Below are 18,448 nucleotides of genomic sequence, written 5' to 3' on the forward strand. Positions count from 1 at the left end.
CGGTAGGCCATCAGCAAGTTTGGGACCTTTGGATCTAAAGCACAGATCTTTACTGCTAATTGCTGCACCCCTGACCTTAGATCTGTCCCCCTTCCCCTCTGCTTTCCCCCGGTTTGTGTAATCCCTCCCTGCTCCTCTGCATTCTAGTTAGGCTGCTGCTTCTCCTCCTCCTCCAATAGCAGGCTGTTATCTTCTATTGGGTCCAGCCAGAAGGCTATGAGAAACACTTTTCTAATGAGTTCCACAGTTATTTTCCCACAGCTTCCTGGCTGGAATGCTGGCTTCTATTCCAGTTTCTGAAAGGTAGTATATTCTAGTACTTGTAAACCCTTCTGCCCCATTCTCCGTTGGGGCTCCTATTCACTCTTCCCCATCACTCTGACTCTTGCCCCAACCTTCACCCCCATCTACTATCCATCTTCGCATCCTGGCTTCTACTTTCCTCCCTCTCTTCATCTATCTCCTCCTTTCATTCCCACACCTCCTGGCTTCTTCCCCTCTTCCTCTCTGTTTCCTGGCTCCTACTGTTCTCCCACAAGCTCCTGCAAAATTTAGCTGCCAAGCTCTGACAAGCCTAAGAAGTCTCCATCATACATGTATGACTTGAGATTTTCAGAGGCTTCCAAAATTCACCAAATTTGGGGAGATTTTCACAAAGACAACAAAATGCACATCCCTGACAGTAGAATGACACCTTGCCAAATTTAGAGTATCTGATCCAAAGCACAGAGATGCTAAAGTTTTTCAACAAAACAGCTGTAAGAATTTAACATGGTCAAAACAATACTTCCCCCCAAAAAAACCTGTTTTTTGAGACAGCTAAATCATTTTAAAAACAACTTAAAATAAACAAACACAACAGCCTGAAGCTGACACCCAACATTGGAAGTGTCAGCCAAAGGGTTAAAGTAAGGCAAAGTTGTAAGTAAATGAAAACACAGTCTTATAATGAAAAATATTAGGCAACCTTTCCTACAGGGAAGCGCTGCTTAGAATAATGAAGTCCTAACTATTTTAAAATGTGTATGCATAATATTAGAAACTCAAGGTGGGTGAAGCAATCTCTTTTATTTGAAAAACTTCTGTTGGTGAAAGATAAAAGCTTTCCCGCTTACACAGAGCTCTCCTTCAAGTCTGTGTAATCTTGAGAGTTTGTCTCTTTCACCAACAGAAGTTGGTCCCATAAAAGATATTATCTCACCCATCTTGTGTCTCTAATATCCTGGGACCAACATAGCTACAACTATGCATAATATAACTTTATTGTTTAGTTCTACAATTCCATCACAATATCTTAGAAAATTTTCTTTATAAACAGTTTTGAAAACAGAAATAGTTTCTTTTGCACTTAAAGATTTCATCAACAGTTTACAACATAGAAAACTATGGGTGAGGTCTTCACACATGAGAGTTTTCAAAAACTATTACACAGAAAGCTTTATGCTATGGTGCCTTTAAGATCTTGTGGCAATCACAAGTATTGTGCACTATAAACTATGTTTCTGAGGCACTCCTAATTTGCAGAATTTTTAACATATGCAGCACCTGCTCACAAAAACAGGGGGAATTAAAATACTAAATATACCATTAATGCAATATTAAAGTGGTTATGTTGAACACCGACAAGTGTAAAAACTAAAGTATTATGGTCTTCATAATAACAACACTGGTCTACAATTTTTGAGAAGTTGTCTGCTTCAGAGATAAAATGTGCTATTTATTATGTATTTTGATGTGCTGAATTCAAATATGACAATTAAAACAACTGATTGGCTACTGTTTCTAAGATATTTAAGTTTTTACATTTTATGTCTATGTATATTGTGTAGATAGTAGAGTTTTAATCATAAATTGTAAACCTAGGTCTTTTCATGTGTTTATGGTTGCTTTACATGATAATATTTCACCTGTCCTGTTTATGTAACACTTTAAAAATCAGCAAAAGGCTTATATAAATAAAATTTATTATGAAACAAAAGGCAAACAACTATTATGTACATGGTTTAGTCCTATTCAGTGTCTACTTGGCGCTTCTTGGCTTGTCTCTTGTATTCATTAAATGGAGTATCTCCTGTCACTGTCCAGCAATAGTCTGCAAACATTGATGGGCTCCATTTGCCCTGATAGCGTTTCTCCATTGTTGCAATGTCCTGGTGAAATCGCTCACCGTGCTCGTCGCTCACTGCTCCGCAGTTCGATGGAAAAAAATCTAGATGAGAGTGCAAAAAATGTATCTTTAGTGACATGTTGAACCAAGGCTTTTGTATGCCTTGAGGAGGTTTTCCACCAACAACCTGTAGTTGTCTGCCTTGTTGTTTCCGAGAAAATTTATTGCCACTAACTGGAAGGCTTTCCATGCCGTCTTTTCCTTGCCACGCAGTGCACGGTCAAATGAATCATCTCGAAGAAGTTCACGAATCTAAGGACCAACAAAGACACCTTCCTTTATCTTAGCTTCACTTAACCTTGGAAATTTTCCACGGAGGTACTTGAAAGCTGCTTGTGTTTTGTCAATGGCCTTGACAAAGTTCTTCATCAGACCCAGCTTGATGTGTAAGGGTGGTAACAAAATCTTCCTTGATTCAACAAGTGGTGGATGCTGAACACTTTTCCTCCCAGGCTCCAATGACTGTCGGAGTGGCCAATCTTTCTTGATGTAGTGGGAATCTCTTGCACGACTATCCCATTCGCAGAGAAAACAGCAGTACTTTGTGTATCCAGTCTGCAGACCAAGCAAGAGAGCAACAACCTTCAAATCGCCACAAAGCTGCCACTGATGTTGGTCATAGTTTATGCACCTCAAAAGTTGTTTCATGTTGTCATAGGTTTCCTTCATATGGACTTCATGACCAACTGGAATTGATGGCAAAACATTGCCATTATGCAGTAAAACAGCTTTAAGACTCGTCTTCGATGAATCAATGAACAGTCTCCACTCATCTGGATCGTAAACGATGTTGAGGGCTGCCATCACACCATCGATGCTGTTGCAGGCTACAAGATCACCTTCCATGAAGAAGAATGGGAGAAGATCCTTTTGACGGTCACGGAACATGGAAACCCTAACATCACCTGCCAGGAGATTCCACTGCTGCAGTCTGGAGCCCAACAGCTCTGCCTTACTCTTGGGTAGTTCCAAATCCCTGACGAGGTCATTCAGTTCACCTTGTGTTATGAGGTGTGGTTCAGAGGAGGAGGATGGGAGAAAATGTGGGTCCTGTGACACTGATGGTTCAGGACCAGAAGTTTCATCCTCTTCCTCTTCCTCGTCTGACTCAAGTGAGAATGATTCTGGTGCATCAGGAACCGGCAGTCCTTCTCCGTGGGGTACTGGGCATATAGCTGATGGAATGTTTGGATAATGCACAGTCCACTTTTTCTTCTTTGACACACCTTTCCCAACTGGAGGCACCATGCAGAAGTAACAATTGCTGGTATGATCTGTTGGCTCTCTCCAAATCATTGGCACTGCAAAAGGCATAGATTTCCTTTTCCTGTTCAACCACTGGCGAAGATTTGTTGCACAAGTGTTGCAGCATATGTGTGGGGCCCACCTCTTGTCCTGATCTCCAATTTTGCAGCCAAAATAAAGGTGATAGGCTTTCTTAACCATAGTGGTTATACTGTGCTTTTGTGATGCAAAAGTCACTTCATCACAAACATAGCAGAAGTTATCTGCACTGTTCACACAAGTACGAGGCATCTCTGCTCACTTTGGCTAAACAGAAATGTGTCCCTTTGCAAAATCAAACACTGACAAATAAGAGCACGACACTGTATGATTTCTAGAGCTGATATAGGGCAATTTGTTCAGCAGAGTGATGTAAGCTTGAAAACAGAAACAGATGTTATGATTGCATCATCCATGACGTCTAGGAATAACATGATGCAATTCATATCATGTATGACGCAATACCAGCTTCAGATTGCATCATTCATTGTTTTGCCTAAAAAGCAAGTACTGTCCAAACCCAGTCATAGATTTATTCATAGATCCAGTCAAAGATGTATTTTAGTAATTTCTGGTTTAAATTGAGATCCCTTCCCTTTATAACTCACTTATCCTCCGCTATTCCCAAGTCAAGGGTCGTATATACTGACCCAATAGCATAACTTGAAAACTAGAGCCAATCAACAATTTTAAGCATCATTTTCGTTCTCAGTGACCCAGAATTAGTAAAGTTGGACTAAATTTATTTCAGAAGCATTTTGGCTGTAGTGCAGTGTAATTAGTCAACCATATTGAATATATGCAATATTATCAATTTTTGTGCCTTATTACTGTTATGATGATGCTAAAAATAATCTCTAAAAAGGTCAGGAAGTGCAGCAGGGCTGAGTTACCGTTCTTATAAAGTAGCTAACTTTTCATAACCTTAGTTTTGAGTGTTTATTATGACGACTTCTTGTTGTTATGGGAACAAACCCTTTTGTTTAACATTTTATTAACAAAATAGTTTGAGCACTAATGCTTTAAGATAATCAATAACATTTTGTATTTACAAGCAATGAAGGAATTGGTGATCAACTGATTCCAGGCAACTGTATTTTCAACTAGGACTGCGACAAATGTACCCAACGCTTAAAAAAGGTAGTGGGCACGGTAAATCATTTCCAAGATACATATAAATATGGCATAATTAAATGCTCAAACATTCTGAACTGAAACTTGTTCTGAATGGTATAAATGTTCCAACTATCAATTATTATTTTTATCATTTCTTATTTCCCTCAGAACACAAAGATGTGTGACGCACCTCCCAAACCAGAAAGAAGACATGTTTGCTGCCCAAGAAGCTTAGAATCTAAATTACACACAATATAACCAGGGTGCAACAAGGCAATAAGCTAGCAATGGAGAGAAGAATGAGGTAAGATAATAAAATCTGTAGAAAAGAAAATTGCATATACCAAGATAGCTCATCATGAGCTCTAGCAAACCAAATAAAATTATTAAAAAGATTATTCATTAGAAGTAAAATCAATATCCATTTTTTTCATTCCACAAATGGCAATCTCCTGAGGGTATTTTGAAATTGCAATGAAGGCATGACAAATAATTATTTGCTACACTTATAAAATTCAGCTGATGAAAATCCATTAACCTTATGGTCATGGTTCACTTGTGTTTTATACTTGAGGCTTTTTACTGGAGAAATGCTATATTACAAGGCAAATTAAAGACATTAATCTTTAACTCTTCCACTACCTGCAAATTTCAGTGATTTCTGTGATCTCTTGATTAAATAAAGAACAGTCTTTGAGGTTTTGCCAATATCTATGTCATTTTCCTAAGTCACCTGCTTTTCAAGAAGACAAGTAGTTGATATATATATATGACAAAGGTCACCTGTCAAAATTTCAGTTTAATGACATGCCCCATAGGAATTAAACTAAAGGATGCATTTACTCTCAAGTACTCCAACTATTATGGGGAAGGCATGAATCAATTTTACTGTTCAGTTTTTCTCCCAGTGAAAGTTATCCAGGATTCTAATAAGAATAAGCTCAAGCAGTTCCGCCATCTAATCATTCTCACAATGTAAGATTCAAACATGCAAACAAATCCCCATAGCACTCAATTCAAGCAATGTTCTAAAAGCTTCATTTCTGACTTGCGCTTCCTTGAAATGTCTCAAAAGTTTGTGCAAACCCTTTAACCTCTCAGATTCTTGAAAGGCAGTGCATCTTAAAAAGCAGAGCTGTCGCCACGACAGAACTGGCTTATGGCAGCAAGAGGCTGTTGGGCACTTCCACATTTCAGGACTCAGGGAAGGAAAATAAATTGGTTCCTTTGGGTGAATTAGTGTATTGTCTTTGTTTAGGATAAAATAACTTTACTTCTCTGAACTGGCTGCCCACTTAGATTTAAATTATTCATTAACACAATTAAACATTACATGGTAGATGTGCTAGGATATGTTGTTAGTCTAAGCTCCGTGAGGCAGTATTTTAAACAAAAACTGGTGGAAAGTGTTGATTATACCCCGACTTTCCCCAGACAGTCAAATTTTTCTGGTAGTTGTAGAATGTTGTTCTGAATGTAACTGTAAACTGTTATTTTCGTCAACTACATCTTGCAGTCTAAGTCCACAATGACACGGAAAACACATCAGAATTTTACTTTACATAAGCAACTCCATTTCTGACCCACTATTCCTTCATTTTCTCCTGGCAACAAATAGCGATATCATCAGTCTGCACAGCCTGTAGGCAGGTCCTACTCATTTTAAATGTCCCTACTTTAATCACACAGTTGCCACTTGCCTTCTAGTATGATAAAGTGCAGAAGCCCTGGGAAGAAGGTTGTGGATTATTTAAACCTAAAATCCTCGTGGGACTGCTGGGGAAAAAACAGTGTGTACCAGTGGCCTATAGAGAGTGGAACATTCACTGCCTCAAGCAACATTCTCCAAGCCGTGGGTACTGACTGAAACACTACAGAAATTGTTTTACCCAGCAAGGGATTTCTTGATATTTTACAGATTTACTAGCCTAGTTGACAATATAATCACAACTGAAAGTGACATATTATCAACATTATTATTGTAAAAAGAAAAGCAAAAGAAAACACTCTGACGTGTACTTGCTTTAAATGAAATATTGGGGAAGAGGCTAGGGTGGGAACTCACAAGCATGTGTGCAAGGACAGCAAAAGGTGAAAGGTGAAAGAAAGACTAAAAATGAAGCAAGAATCTATATCAGTTTTGAAAAAAGCCTGGGACAGGGGCATGCAAATTCTCATGACATATCCACTACTTCAAACAAATCTGCATTTACAGTGTATTAAGTAATAAATGTGCGTAATTCAGCATTTTATGACTACTAATCCACTGCAGAACACCACTGGCTATGGAAAACACATCAAATAATATCGCCTTTTTAAATTGCATACTCAACAACCTATATATCCAACATTTCAAGAAAAAGAGGATAGTGGATTAACAGAATTTAATTTACACTAGAATTTGATGTCAACTTTTATAAAAAGGAGAAAGGCATAGCTGAAGCATTTAAGTGTGTGTATTGGGAGCTCCATTGTTAACATTAAAACGTTTTGTACCAGCTGCATATATCATATCATAAAATGCTAGTTCCTTCATGGAAAGAGTTAAGGCTAGTAACATTCTTTTAAAATATATTTCAATATTTTTTACCTGTTTGGAAGCTAATTTCTTTGATTTTGCTTTCTTTTGCAACACAAGTCTTAACAAAATTATGTATCTGTGGGAATCAGTTAAGGACAAGGGGTGCAAATTTAAGACTGCTCACAGTTGGATGAAAAACACAGGTAAAGAATTCTTGTAAGACTGTAGGACAGTCTTGTGAGGGTAAGAAGAGCTCAGGATGGATATCATAAATATTGTACAAGTCATGATCAGACCTTGTAAGGAAAAGAAATGGTGCACAGCTAAAAATAATATTTAAAAAAAAAATCCTTGTCTGCATTAACAACACTTCAGAATTGTTATTATTTTATTATCCACAGATTTTGGTAATCAACTCTTCACCATTTAGGTTGTTACTTTTTTCCATTGCGTTCAGTTTGGAAAATGAAACTACAATGGGCAGTTGTATCGTGGTCAATTTCACTTATTATAGTGCTGCCAACTGCTCTACAAAGAAAGAAAGAAGACAGAGCTCTTCCTCCTTTAAAGAGTTTGTAATCTAAATAGACAACAGAGTAGGATGGGTTGCTGACTGAGCAGTGCAAATTAACACCTGTCTTGTTAGCTCTTCAAGTTTTGTTCAGTGGTGGGTTTTTTTTGTTTTTGTTTTAGTTTATTTCAGCTCTTTTGTTTACAGTCCTTTGGTGACTGCTACAAGGTTTTACGTCTTTTGGAAGAAGAGTATTTTAGGGAGGGAGATGAGAACCACTTTCTGGTTCTCATGTATTAGCATAATGCTGTTGTGTTTGGATTTTAGAACTGCAGGAGAATATTTATATTGACATTAAAATAAGTCCTTAAAGTTATTTTACTAAGCATTGCCTCCACTCTCATTTTTCTTTTAATACAAAAAACCCACTATATTTTGGATTTAACTAAGGCAGCAGTGTTCTGCTTCATCTTTTAACTTTCTACTTAATTTGTTCTCTCTTTTTAAGTAGTTAAATTAAAAATATTCTCCCTTTTTCGTGTTTTGGCTTAGCTCTACCACAGCTGCCAAATTTTGTTCTGTCCATATCACATTTTATGAACATTTTTGAACCAACGATTTTGCATATTAGCAAAAAGCCTTCCTGAAACTCAGCCTTTGAATAATATTTCAACTGAGATGCAGGAATATGGACAGGGCTAATGACACACAGCTGCTGCTGGAGTGACTGGTCATCTTGACTCTTTAGAGGCTGACAAAAATGTAATATCTTGAATTCTCCTGTGTCTGCACACCAGATATTATTTGTATGTCCTTTTATTCAGAGGGAAAAACCCCACAATATATTGCTGGCTACATAGGCAGAGCCACTGAAAAGTTAAACATGATTCCATGAGCAATGTTTGATCCCCCAACTACATACTTTTTGGACCCCTTCTAAATTTAGCAGTCATTAGTAAAATTGCACAGATTTCATTCACTGTTTGCATGGAAAGAAACCCTGAGCAATTCCAAAATCTCAGAATTCTCCTAAGTTTATTTTAAATATTGACATATGTAACCCTTAGAATATATTTCTGCACACTCACCCTTATTTTGTCATTTGTTTCCATAGTGGCCTGAAGTTTCCCATTCACGCTGAATACACAGAAAAGGCCATTTTCATAGTATATGGTGCAGTGGCCCTCTCTTGAAGCCTGGATAAGTTTTGGTCTCAAGCAGTTTTCAGGACCTTCTAATGTCCTCAGTAGGTCTCCATTCATAGAATGTATGAGACATGGCCCTTCTGATGAAACAGAAATAAAAGCACTGGTTATTTTCATATCAAATCCATCCAAAGACATTAAAGGAGAACAAGTAATGGCTTTTATTGAATTAACTAAAAATGTGTTATAAATGGAAAATTTAAGGTACAACACTGTAATACTAAAGTTCTTCACATTGGTAGTCTCATCTCCTAAAAGTCTAGAGTTGCATTAGGGTAATTAAAGCAATCATCTACTTTAAGGCAATGTCCATACTACCACTCATGTCATTATAACCTAAGCGCTGGTGTGGACAGTGTTATGTGGACAGAGCTTCTCCCACTGACATAGCTGCCACCACTCATTGGGGGTGGCTTAATTAAATCAAAGGCCACGTCTACACTACCCGCCGGATCGGCGGGTAGTAATCGATCTATCAGGGATTGATTTATCGCATCTCATCTAGACGCGATAAATCTCTCCCCGAATCGACGCCTGTACTCCACCTCGGCAGGAGGAGTAAGCAGAGTCGACAGGGGAGCCACGGCGGTCGACTTGCCGCCGTAAGAACGGCCAGGTAAGTCGAACTAAGATACTTATTCGTGTAGCTGAAGTTGCGTATCTTAGATCGACCCCCGCCCCCTCCCCCAGTGTAGACCAGCCCAAAGGGAGAGCTCTCTCCTGTCAGTTTAGAGCAGCTCCACTAGAGAGTTTACAGCAGCGTGGCTGCACCAATCTCATTAGTCTCTTTAGATTTTCACAGTAAGATGCACTTATTTGCATGCTTACAATTGCAGCACCTAACTTAGGTGCACAAATTCCTGATATGCATTCACAAATCAGATGTGTACCCATATACAATTAGCTACATTCTTCATTGGTAATGGACATGGACAAAAACTTTATTAGTATACCCACATCAGGTATTCCCTTGTGTAAAAAGTATGCACAGTTTTGAGTGCCAAACTTTGAAAATGCAGCCTATAATAGGAACTTTTGAAACACTGAAGAAGGAAGGTCTCTGTTCCAAGGAGCTCCCAAGGAGGACAGATAAATAGACAAAGGTAGGGATGGGGGACAACTACAGGTAATTTATGTTCAAGTGAACACAATTCATTGTAAGCAGCACAGCAGAAATGGGTCTTTAAGAAAGATTTAAAGTAGGGACCTTGTAGCTGAGCTCAGAGAAGATGAACCTAACCACTGCAAATTTTAGTTGGGAATGCAAATATATCTTTAAACAACAACAACAAAAATCATTGCTGTTGCCACTGGGGAGTTATCCACAACAAAAACAAAGCACATAATTACATTGCATTCTTGATAGTCTTAGCAGAGAGCCAGGAATACATAGAGGATAGTTCACTCTGTATTGTCGAACAACTAAAGGTAGTTAGTCTGAATAAACAAAAACAAGGTAACTGGAAGACCAGCATGGGAAAGTTGTCTGTGCTGGCCTTCCATAGATACACATGAATGGGCTTCAATTTTAATGTGTTATGGTCAAAAGATGTTTTTCAAATTGACTTAAAAGGAAAACCTGTGCCAATTAAAACAATTTTTATATGAATCATACATAATTAAAATGATCTCCATCATCCTAGACTGTATTCATCTTTAAACTAGGACAATAACTTTATGACCAAAATATAGTTTTAAAAAGATAACAGAAATCCTTTTACCTTTAGCACCACTTATTACCAGACCAAGTTCAGCACAAACCGTAGCACAAACAATCTCATAGTCATGTCCTGTCAAGACGGCTCGGGGAGTGGCAAAATCACCTTCAAGGAAACAAGAAATAAAGGAATCCTCAGTTATGATTCATCTCTAAAAACAGTGTTTAAGGTAATTCACATATTTATTTTCTTTACCCTTGGAGTTTACACTTTCGAGAACAGATACTCATGGTATGGACTATACTTTTTCAGTTACACTTGAGAATGACTTCTTCCATACTGCTGATCAACAGTACACTAGTAGCACTGCCTTTCAGAAATTCAACCTGGCCATTTATTAATGAAGAGACACACAACACAACTCTATATAGACAACAACTAGTTTGAACATAAAGGATTCTACTACTTCTCAGTGGACAAAGATCACCACGTCTGTAAATAAGTGTGTCACTATGATAAGTAACAAGGGGAAACATTTATGATGTCCAGATTGAAGCCCCTGAAGTCAGATGCCCCTGAAGAAGTGGGTTTTTTACCCATGAAAGCTTACACCCAAATAAATCTGTTAGTCTATAAGGTGCCACCAGACTCCTTGTTGTTTTTTTAGGGCTATAGAGAAAGATGGTGGTAAAAATCAAATGTTATTTTGAGTTTAAAAAATAGTACATGGACTTGCAAAGACACAGAAAAAAGTAATAGTGTCAAGTGATTCCAGCAAGGATAAAGCAGCACATTTGTTGTTTAGATAGCATGATTCAAAAAGTTTTGAAGCAGAATTTTTTTTAAAAATGAATATTAATAAGCACAATCTAATTAATGTGTCCATTCACTTATACTGCACTCTCCAAAGTAGTGTCTGCATAATTTCTAAGAAGACACTCAGATTGTTAAAACAGACCCTGCAAACAAAAAATGTTTTCACAGGCACAATGAGTTTTCTCTGTGCAGCATGGATGCAGGACTGGACATGCGAAAGTAAAGTTAAAAAGACTTTACTTGCTCTTACCAGTGTGTGTTTTAACTCTGACCATTTGCAAAAATTCCCAGAATGTCCATGTAGCTGTCATGTTCAAATGGTCTTTTTAAAAAGGTCATAATCTACGATCCCATTCAAAATATGATTTATTCTGCAATTACTGCTACAATACATAATTTATATTATTGTAACATACAATTTTTGCAAAGTAAACAGTATTTTATCTTAATAAATCAGGACAATATTATTCTCATATATATACTAAGCTGCTCCAAAGTGTATATATATGTGTGTGTGTGTATGTATACGCACGCATACATACTTTGGAGCAGCTTAGTAAGTGATCCCTAATCCCCAAATACATAACCATGAAATGCTACAGCTTTTGTTTCATATGGAGTTTGGCAAAACACACTCAAATTCAGGAAGCATGGCAGACAGTTCAGAAAAAAAATTAAAAGCATAAGGGATAGACTTATGATCAGTAGGTACTTCTCAGCTGACTGATTTCACAGAAAGATGGCTATATTGAACTTTCCTCACCTAAACATGGAACAAGCACTTTTAAAAGTGAATGAAACAATGAAGACAATCCATGACTTTGCACAAACGGATTGAAAAAAGTTCTATAAACTTTAATGGTTACACTGGAATCTACTATAACAGCCTCATTACCCAGTATCAAATTCTACTTTTTAGATCCCATACTCTGTCCTATTGTCCCCAAATGAAATGTAAGGCAGTTTTGCACAGTTCCTGGTTTGCGGTATTTTTTAATTGAGATGCACACATTAGCAACATTAAATAGTCAATAATAGTTATTATTTACCACTGTCTTCAGAACTTGCATTTAACACAAAACTGCACAGATCATCAAAAATTACTTTAATTAAATTATTAAATATTTTCATAAAACAATAGTTTAAACACTGAAATCATGGGAGTTTGAAATGAGCAGCACCAACTTGGTGTTAATGGGTTTACACTGTTTGAGTTCAAAAGGACATTTAAGGAACTATTTTAAATGCAGTTATTAGAGGATAGAAGCAAAAACCCTACTGCCACAAGATGCTTACTTTAAATGCTTGTGGTAGTGGTATTATTGTTGTCTCTGTGAATTAAATGTTATGAATTTCCACAGTACCTATCCCAATAGTATCTAGGAGTTAGGCTTCTCCTACAACACAACATGGACTGATGACACATATTTATCATAGTACACAGTAAAAATTCTATCTATAATACTTATGTTGTTTTTCATTTAGTAATATTATATTAATATATTATATAAACTAGAATATAAACCCATGTTACCTAGATTATAAGCGCGTCTCTTAAATCCATTCATCCAACTGTTTATCAAATGGTTTTAGTATTAAATAATCGCACATCAATTAAAAGAAAGAGAGCAACAATCAGAAAAGTAAATTTACAAAGAAACCTCCAGTTAGGCTATTTCTCTCAGTACTGAAAAACAAGATTCCTGTGAAAAGTCAGGCTGGCTCCTTTGATAAAAATGTTAAATATTAAGGGGTTTTTAAGACACTGATTTCCCAAATAATGGGTCACTTAAAAGCTGATTGTTGAGCAGAACAGATTTCTTTAAAAGCTTTTAAACTGTTACTGCTTCAGAAGATTGTCATGGTTTTCAATAATGCAGAGAAAATTTTATTTTGTCACTGGTTTAAGGGGCACCTCTTCAAACTTTTCTAAATTGTTTTAAGGGAACCAGCTTCTAGACCCCTTTGAAAAGCTGTGGAAATGACTTCAAAGGAAAAGAGTCTTTGTCCCTTAAGCAGGTTTACGACCACTGAGGCAAACCCTAACTAAGGGGTGAAAAGAATACTCAGGCATCTTTATGGAGATCCTTAAGGAAGATGAACAAGTCAAATGAGATTAAAGATAGCCCAAATCCTGGCACTAATAACCAAGACACAGCAGTCTTACAGATGTGCTTTTCTCAGCATAGTATATAATAACATCCTTAACCAATACCACTGTTGGAGCACTACTTAAATTTGAATGGTGTAGAAATCTTAATGGCACATTCACATTGTAACAAATGTAGCTACGACTTATTAAAATCATAATATATATATAAAACTCTTTTCCCAAAAATAAGCAGGATCTTTTACCTTTACAGTAACTATTCATATTTTATCAGAGAACTCTCTTGCATTACAATAAATAATTGCTGCAAAGTTGTTTTCCCATAGAAAATTGCATAAAATATCACTCTTGCTTAAGTGACCAAAGTACACTTTAAATCATAAAACTCAAACTTCAGATGATAAAAACACCACATGATATCCCGTGTGCAATATTTCACTGAAAGAGTGCTAGATGCTTGGAAACTACATTTAAAGGAATAGTGAAATTATAACAAAGTCAAAACTTTCTTCTAGTTTTACAACATCCAGAAGAAGTCACTCCTTACAGCTAACGAATAACTGTTTAGTGTTTCTGGGATTTCCTCCTCCTAGTTTTCCAGGCTTGGTGGTGTTAAACAAAACAGAATCATGACATCTTAAATCCAGAAGCGAATTCCTTGTTTAACCGCTTGCTATGTTACGACTGACTGAAAGAATTGACAAATACAGCAAACTCTGAACATTTCCCTCTAACCTGTACTCAATCTAGAAGCAAAAACATATCCCACATTAAAATGTGACATGCCCTTTCCTAAAGCTAGCACTTGATGAGAGAACATTATGCAACATATTAAAATGTAAGTATTTTGACTATGGCTCCTTTCATACTCCAGGCTGAGAAGGCAGTTAATTATGATAAGTCACTGACAGATGAACAGTAATTCTCAAGTTATGATTCCATGATTGTAGAGGCTGTTGGGCACTTTTTTAAGCACAAATTAATTATGCAATTTTATGTCTTAATATAAAATTCTAATTAAATGAAACATCAATTAACCCAACTATCTTTTTACTTACTGCTTGCTAAAATAACTGACTGAGTGCTTTCCCATAAGGATAGGCAAAACCAAACACTTTCTACAAATTTCACAATTTTTATAATTAGTGTTTCTAATAAAAACTGACAAAAATAATAAAACCTTTAAAATAAGGTTACATAACTGTAAAACCCTAATTATGAAATCTAGGAACTATGAGCACAAGCCATATCCCATCCAAACGTAAATAAGCAAAACAACCTCAAGGACTCCGATATGCCATTAGACTTCCACGTTAGTTTTACAACATATTTCAGAGTTTATTTGCCTCAAACTGATTCCTGTTAAATATCTACACAAATACTACATTCATGGAATTCTGCAGAGTGGCTGCCAATATAATAAAAAAATTTCACTGCTACACAAATGAGACTAGCTCTTTCATGTACAACAGATCTTACTGAATGATGAGCTATACATATGTTATGAAAGTATCACTGCAATTTTAGTGTGAAGGCTGATTTCTTTTTAAACACACCATTTTTATACTATACTTTAGTTACAAGGTACATAAGAACTGTGCCTTTATGTTATTCTCCACTTTAGAGACATAGGAGTTTTTCCTCCCAAGTCCAATCTTTTTTCCTTCTACTGTTGCATGCCATCTGTTCAAACTTTTTATAATCTCACAAAATACACAACCTTAAATCTAGAGGCTAGTTTTGTCTTTGCATGTGTTTCTTAAAAGCCTATAGTTTGCCCAAAGGAAACAATTTCTTTGAGTAAACTCACATTTGAAACCTGAAACAAAATCCAGAAATTTAAATGCAACTGATGCTAGTAATATTTCCAACTGTGGCTAGTAAAGTGCTAAACATAAATTTGCTTTATCATGTGACTTTAGATTACTAATAAGCTTATTACCACTGAGGATACTGAGAGGGCTTATTTCATTCCATCCCTTAGTTACCCCATGCAAACATTTAACTGACATGGAGTACTGAGTAAGCAGATGCTACTAGAATGTAACATTTTTTTGTTCATCTCCCTTCAGAGTGGTTAATTAGAAACGTGAATTTGAATGATTTTCTTGTGTTTATAGACACTCTCTCTCTTCAGGATAGGGTTCCTTGTATCTCTAAAATGGCACAATATAAAGAGCAAAAAAAATATTACAACCTGTATTAATGGAATATTACAATTCACACTTTACACGCACAAAGTTTGGACTCCCATGCCTCACAATTCTCACCCTATGTGCAATGTGAAGTCTTCTGGAACCTCTTCCCCCTCATTCAGAGTTTGTCAGTTGAAAGTCCTGGGAAGTCTCTTACTCCTCCCACTGAATATGAACTCCTCTCAAATCCCTTGCAGGCATCTGCAGTGCGACTATTCATGCCCCCACTGTACATAATATTTTAACATATGTTCTATACCCCGTTAATTAAGTTGTTACTGTAATACCAGCTTTGAATTTTAAAAAACAGTCTGAACAATTCAGGAGCACATTTTTTTTAAACCATAAAACTAGATACAGATTTTCAGTGCACCTAATAGATATATTCACCACCTTCCAGATGAGACCAAGTATAAAGTATCCATCCAAAAAGGAAAATTATTAGGACCATTATAAAGCAACTATTTCAATAAAAATTATAGCAATGGTAGGACAAGGTGCTAACATATGTCTATTTTTAGCAGTATTCTTTGTGGTGTTATACCTAAAGATCAATTCCATCACAAAACAAATACTTTTGAGTTTATCTCTTAATCAAAAAATAATCTCAGATGAACAATTTCATACAATGGTTTAGCTCACTTTAAATCTATCAGTTTCTGCTGTTTTTACTATTTTCTGCTTATTAGAAGTAAAATTTTGTTCCAATTAAGAAAACTTTTAAATCATTTAAAACCTTTTAAAATATACTTCCCAACAACAGTATTAAATAATGAGAGCATATACTGTGCCTATTTACAAATAAGATCATATTGCTAATTAATTTTAAAACAACTTGTTTTATATATAGTATTAGATACATGTTTTGAGACCTTTCATATTGCAATGACTAGGAACGTTGTAGCATTTAAAAAAAAAAAACAAACAAAACCACCCCCACCAATGAATGATCAGGCCTTAAAAGAAACAGTTGTGTTTCTTCTTTTAAAAAGCAAACAGTATTTTTCAACAAATTTAGTCTTCCAGCTAGGTGGAGCTCCTAATATATATAATTCTGACTATACAAAGTGTTCTTGTGTGTACCATAGTGAATTTACATCCTGCAATTCCTATGTTACGGAAATTAATTCCAGAAACGCTTTGAAATGTTTCCTAGCTGAGCCTAAAGTATGGTACTTACCAAACACTTTTTTTACAGCACTAAAGTCTGGTTTTGAAGATACTCAAAGTATCAATTCTAGACCATAAATCATTATTTCTTCTGTTTTACTCTACTCTCATATCTATGTGATACAGCCTTAGAATTTAATAGTATAGTCATTTTTCTCAGTAATCAAACAATTTAAATAAATGTGATATATTAGTACATCATCCCAACACCATGCATATGGTGCACATTAAGGTTGTATTCATTTACCATATGAATACAATTCCTTTTACCACCATCTATTATTAGTTACAAGTTGTAAATATAGCATTGTTTTGCCTGGAACCTGAAGGCCTGTATTACATCATGGAACACTAAACATCCTGATCAGTCTGGAGAATTTCACGTATATAGTTTATTGACACCTGAAGCTGGATGCTGCCAACATACCAGCATCAAAAACCTTCTCTCTAAATGTTTCCATTCAGGAAAAAGACAATGCCTTTGTTTGTGTTTGTGTAGTGCCTAGAACATTACAGGTACCAAAATATACCACCACCAATTTGATTCAAGAAGAAAACATGAATCTCTACTAGCCAGTTGGAAATAATTACATTACAGATGCAGTACTTAATACTGGAGGACATATTTTTAGTCTGCAAAATTTAAAAAAGAACCTGCTGCATTTGAGAATGATTTCTGAAACAGCTACTATTAGGATTGCAGGTTCTTTAGAGACTCCGTAGAGAGACTAATACTTTATTGGCATTATATAAACACAAAATTATAATATTTAGTATTTATAAAATATTATAGGTTTGAATGGAGTTACTAGACATGCAACATCACAAGGTTCTTTCATCTATTATGTCTTGTCTTTATGACAAAGTTATTTGGGGCAGAGGCTGTCATTTACTGTGTGTTTATATAGTGCTTAGAACAACAGGGCCCTAACCGAAGTTAGGCCTCCATGCATGACATTTTAAAACCACCACCAATACCCCTGCACCCTTACAGCAGTATAATCTAGGGTCCCATTCTAGAGGTCAGATACATGCAGGCTGTGCCTCTGCAAAACCCCACTAACTTCAATGGTGCTTTGGAGAAGTGTATGTGTGGGGGGGGTCTACCCCTGCAGTTCTAATAGGCCTATGATCAAGGCCTATGTTTCTTAAACTTCCATGGGAGTGGCCTAGGAATGCAGGAACAGACTCTAAATGTCAGATAGAAATTTAAGTGGTTACTGTCCCTTAAATATATTATTTTGTAGTTACTTTTATGTACCCTGTTGCTCTTTCTTTTCTGTGAAACACACATTCCTGAGCTTGAATTCCAAGTACAGAACAATTTATTATTGAACTTGCTAACATTCTAGTAAAAAATTAGAAAATATTCCATTTTTCTTACAATTACAATTAAAACACTACCAACATACTCTGGTTTCAGGTTGTACAACAACATTACATGGAGTTTGTGCCTTCTTATTAGAAGGAGACAAATTATAGTACAAATAAAATCCACGAGTTTCACAGCAAATTTGTCGAAGTGTGTGTGTGTGTGTATTTAATATTTTAAGCAGTAGTATTTTGTGGAGGATCAGTCCCCACATCATTTTCACATCATTCCCAGCAGATGGCAGTGCAGAATGCTTGGTTATATACAGTAAAAGGCTACTTTGCTCAGCCATTTTTGAGAGACAAAGAGTATTTATTAATGGC

General features: G+C 36.2%; 1 protein-coding gene across 1 annotated transcript in view; it reads right to left on the minus strand.

The window, feature by feature from the left end:
- The window catches only part of LRBA (LPS responsive beige-like anchor protein), a 574,974-nt gene that overhangs the window by 7,368 nt on the left and 549,158 nt on the right, over window positions 1–18,448 (minus strand). The window contains exons 54-55 of the mRNA XM_045018763.1: window positions 10,526–10,627; window positions 8,688–8,884 (exon numbers count right to left, since the gene is read on the minus strand). Of these exons, the coding sequence (XP_044874698.1) occupies window positions 8,688–8,884; window positions 10,526–10,627 (299 nt within the window). The remainder of the gene's footprint in view (window positions 1–8,687; window positions 8,885–10,525; window positions 10,628–18,448) is intronic.

Source organism: Mauremys mutica, chromosome 5 (genome assembly GCF_020497125.1).
Source record: "Mauremys mutica isolate MM-2020 ecotype Southern chromosome 5, ASM2049712v1, whole genome shotgun sequence".
In the NCBI taxonomy this organism is placed as follows: Eukaryota; Metazoa; Chordata; order Testudines; family Geoemydidae; genus Mauremys; species Mauremys mutica.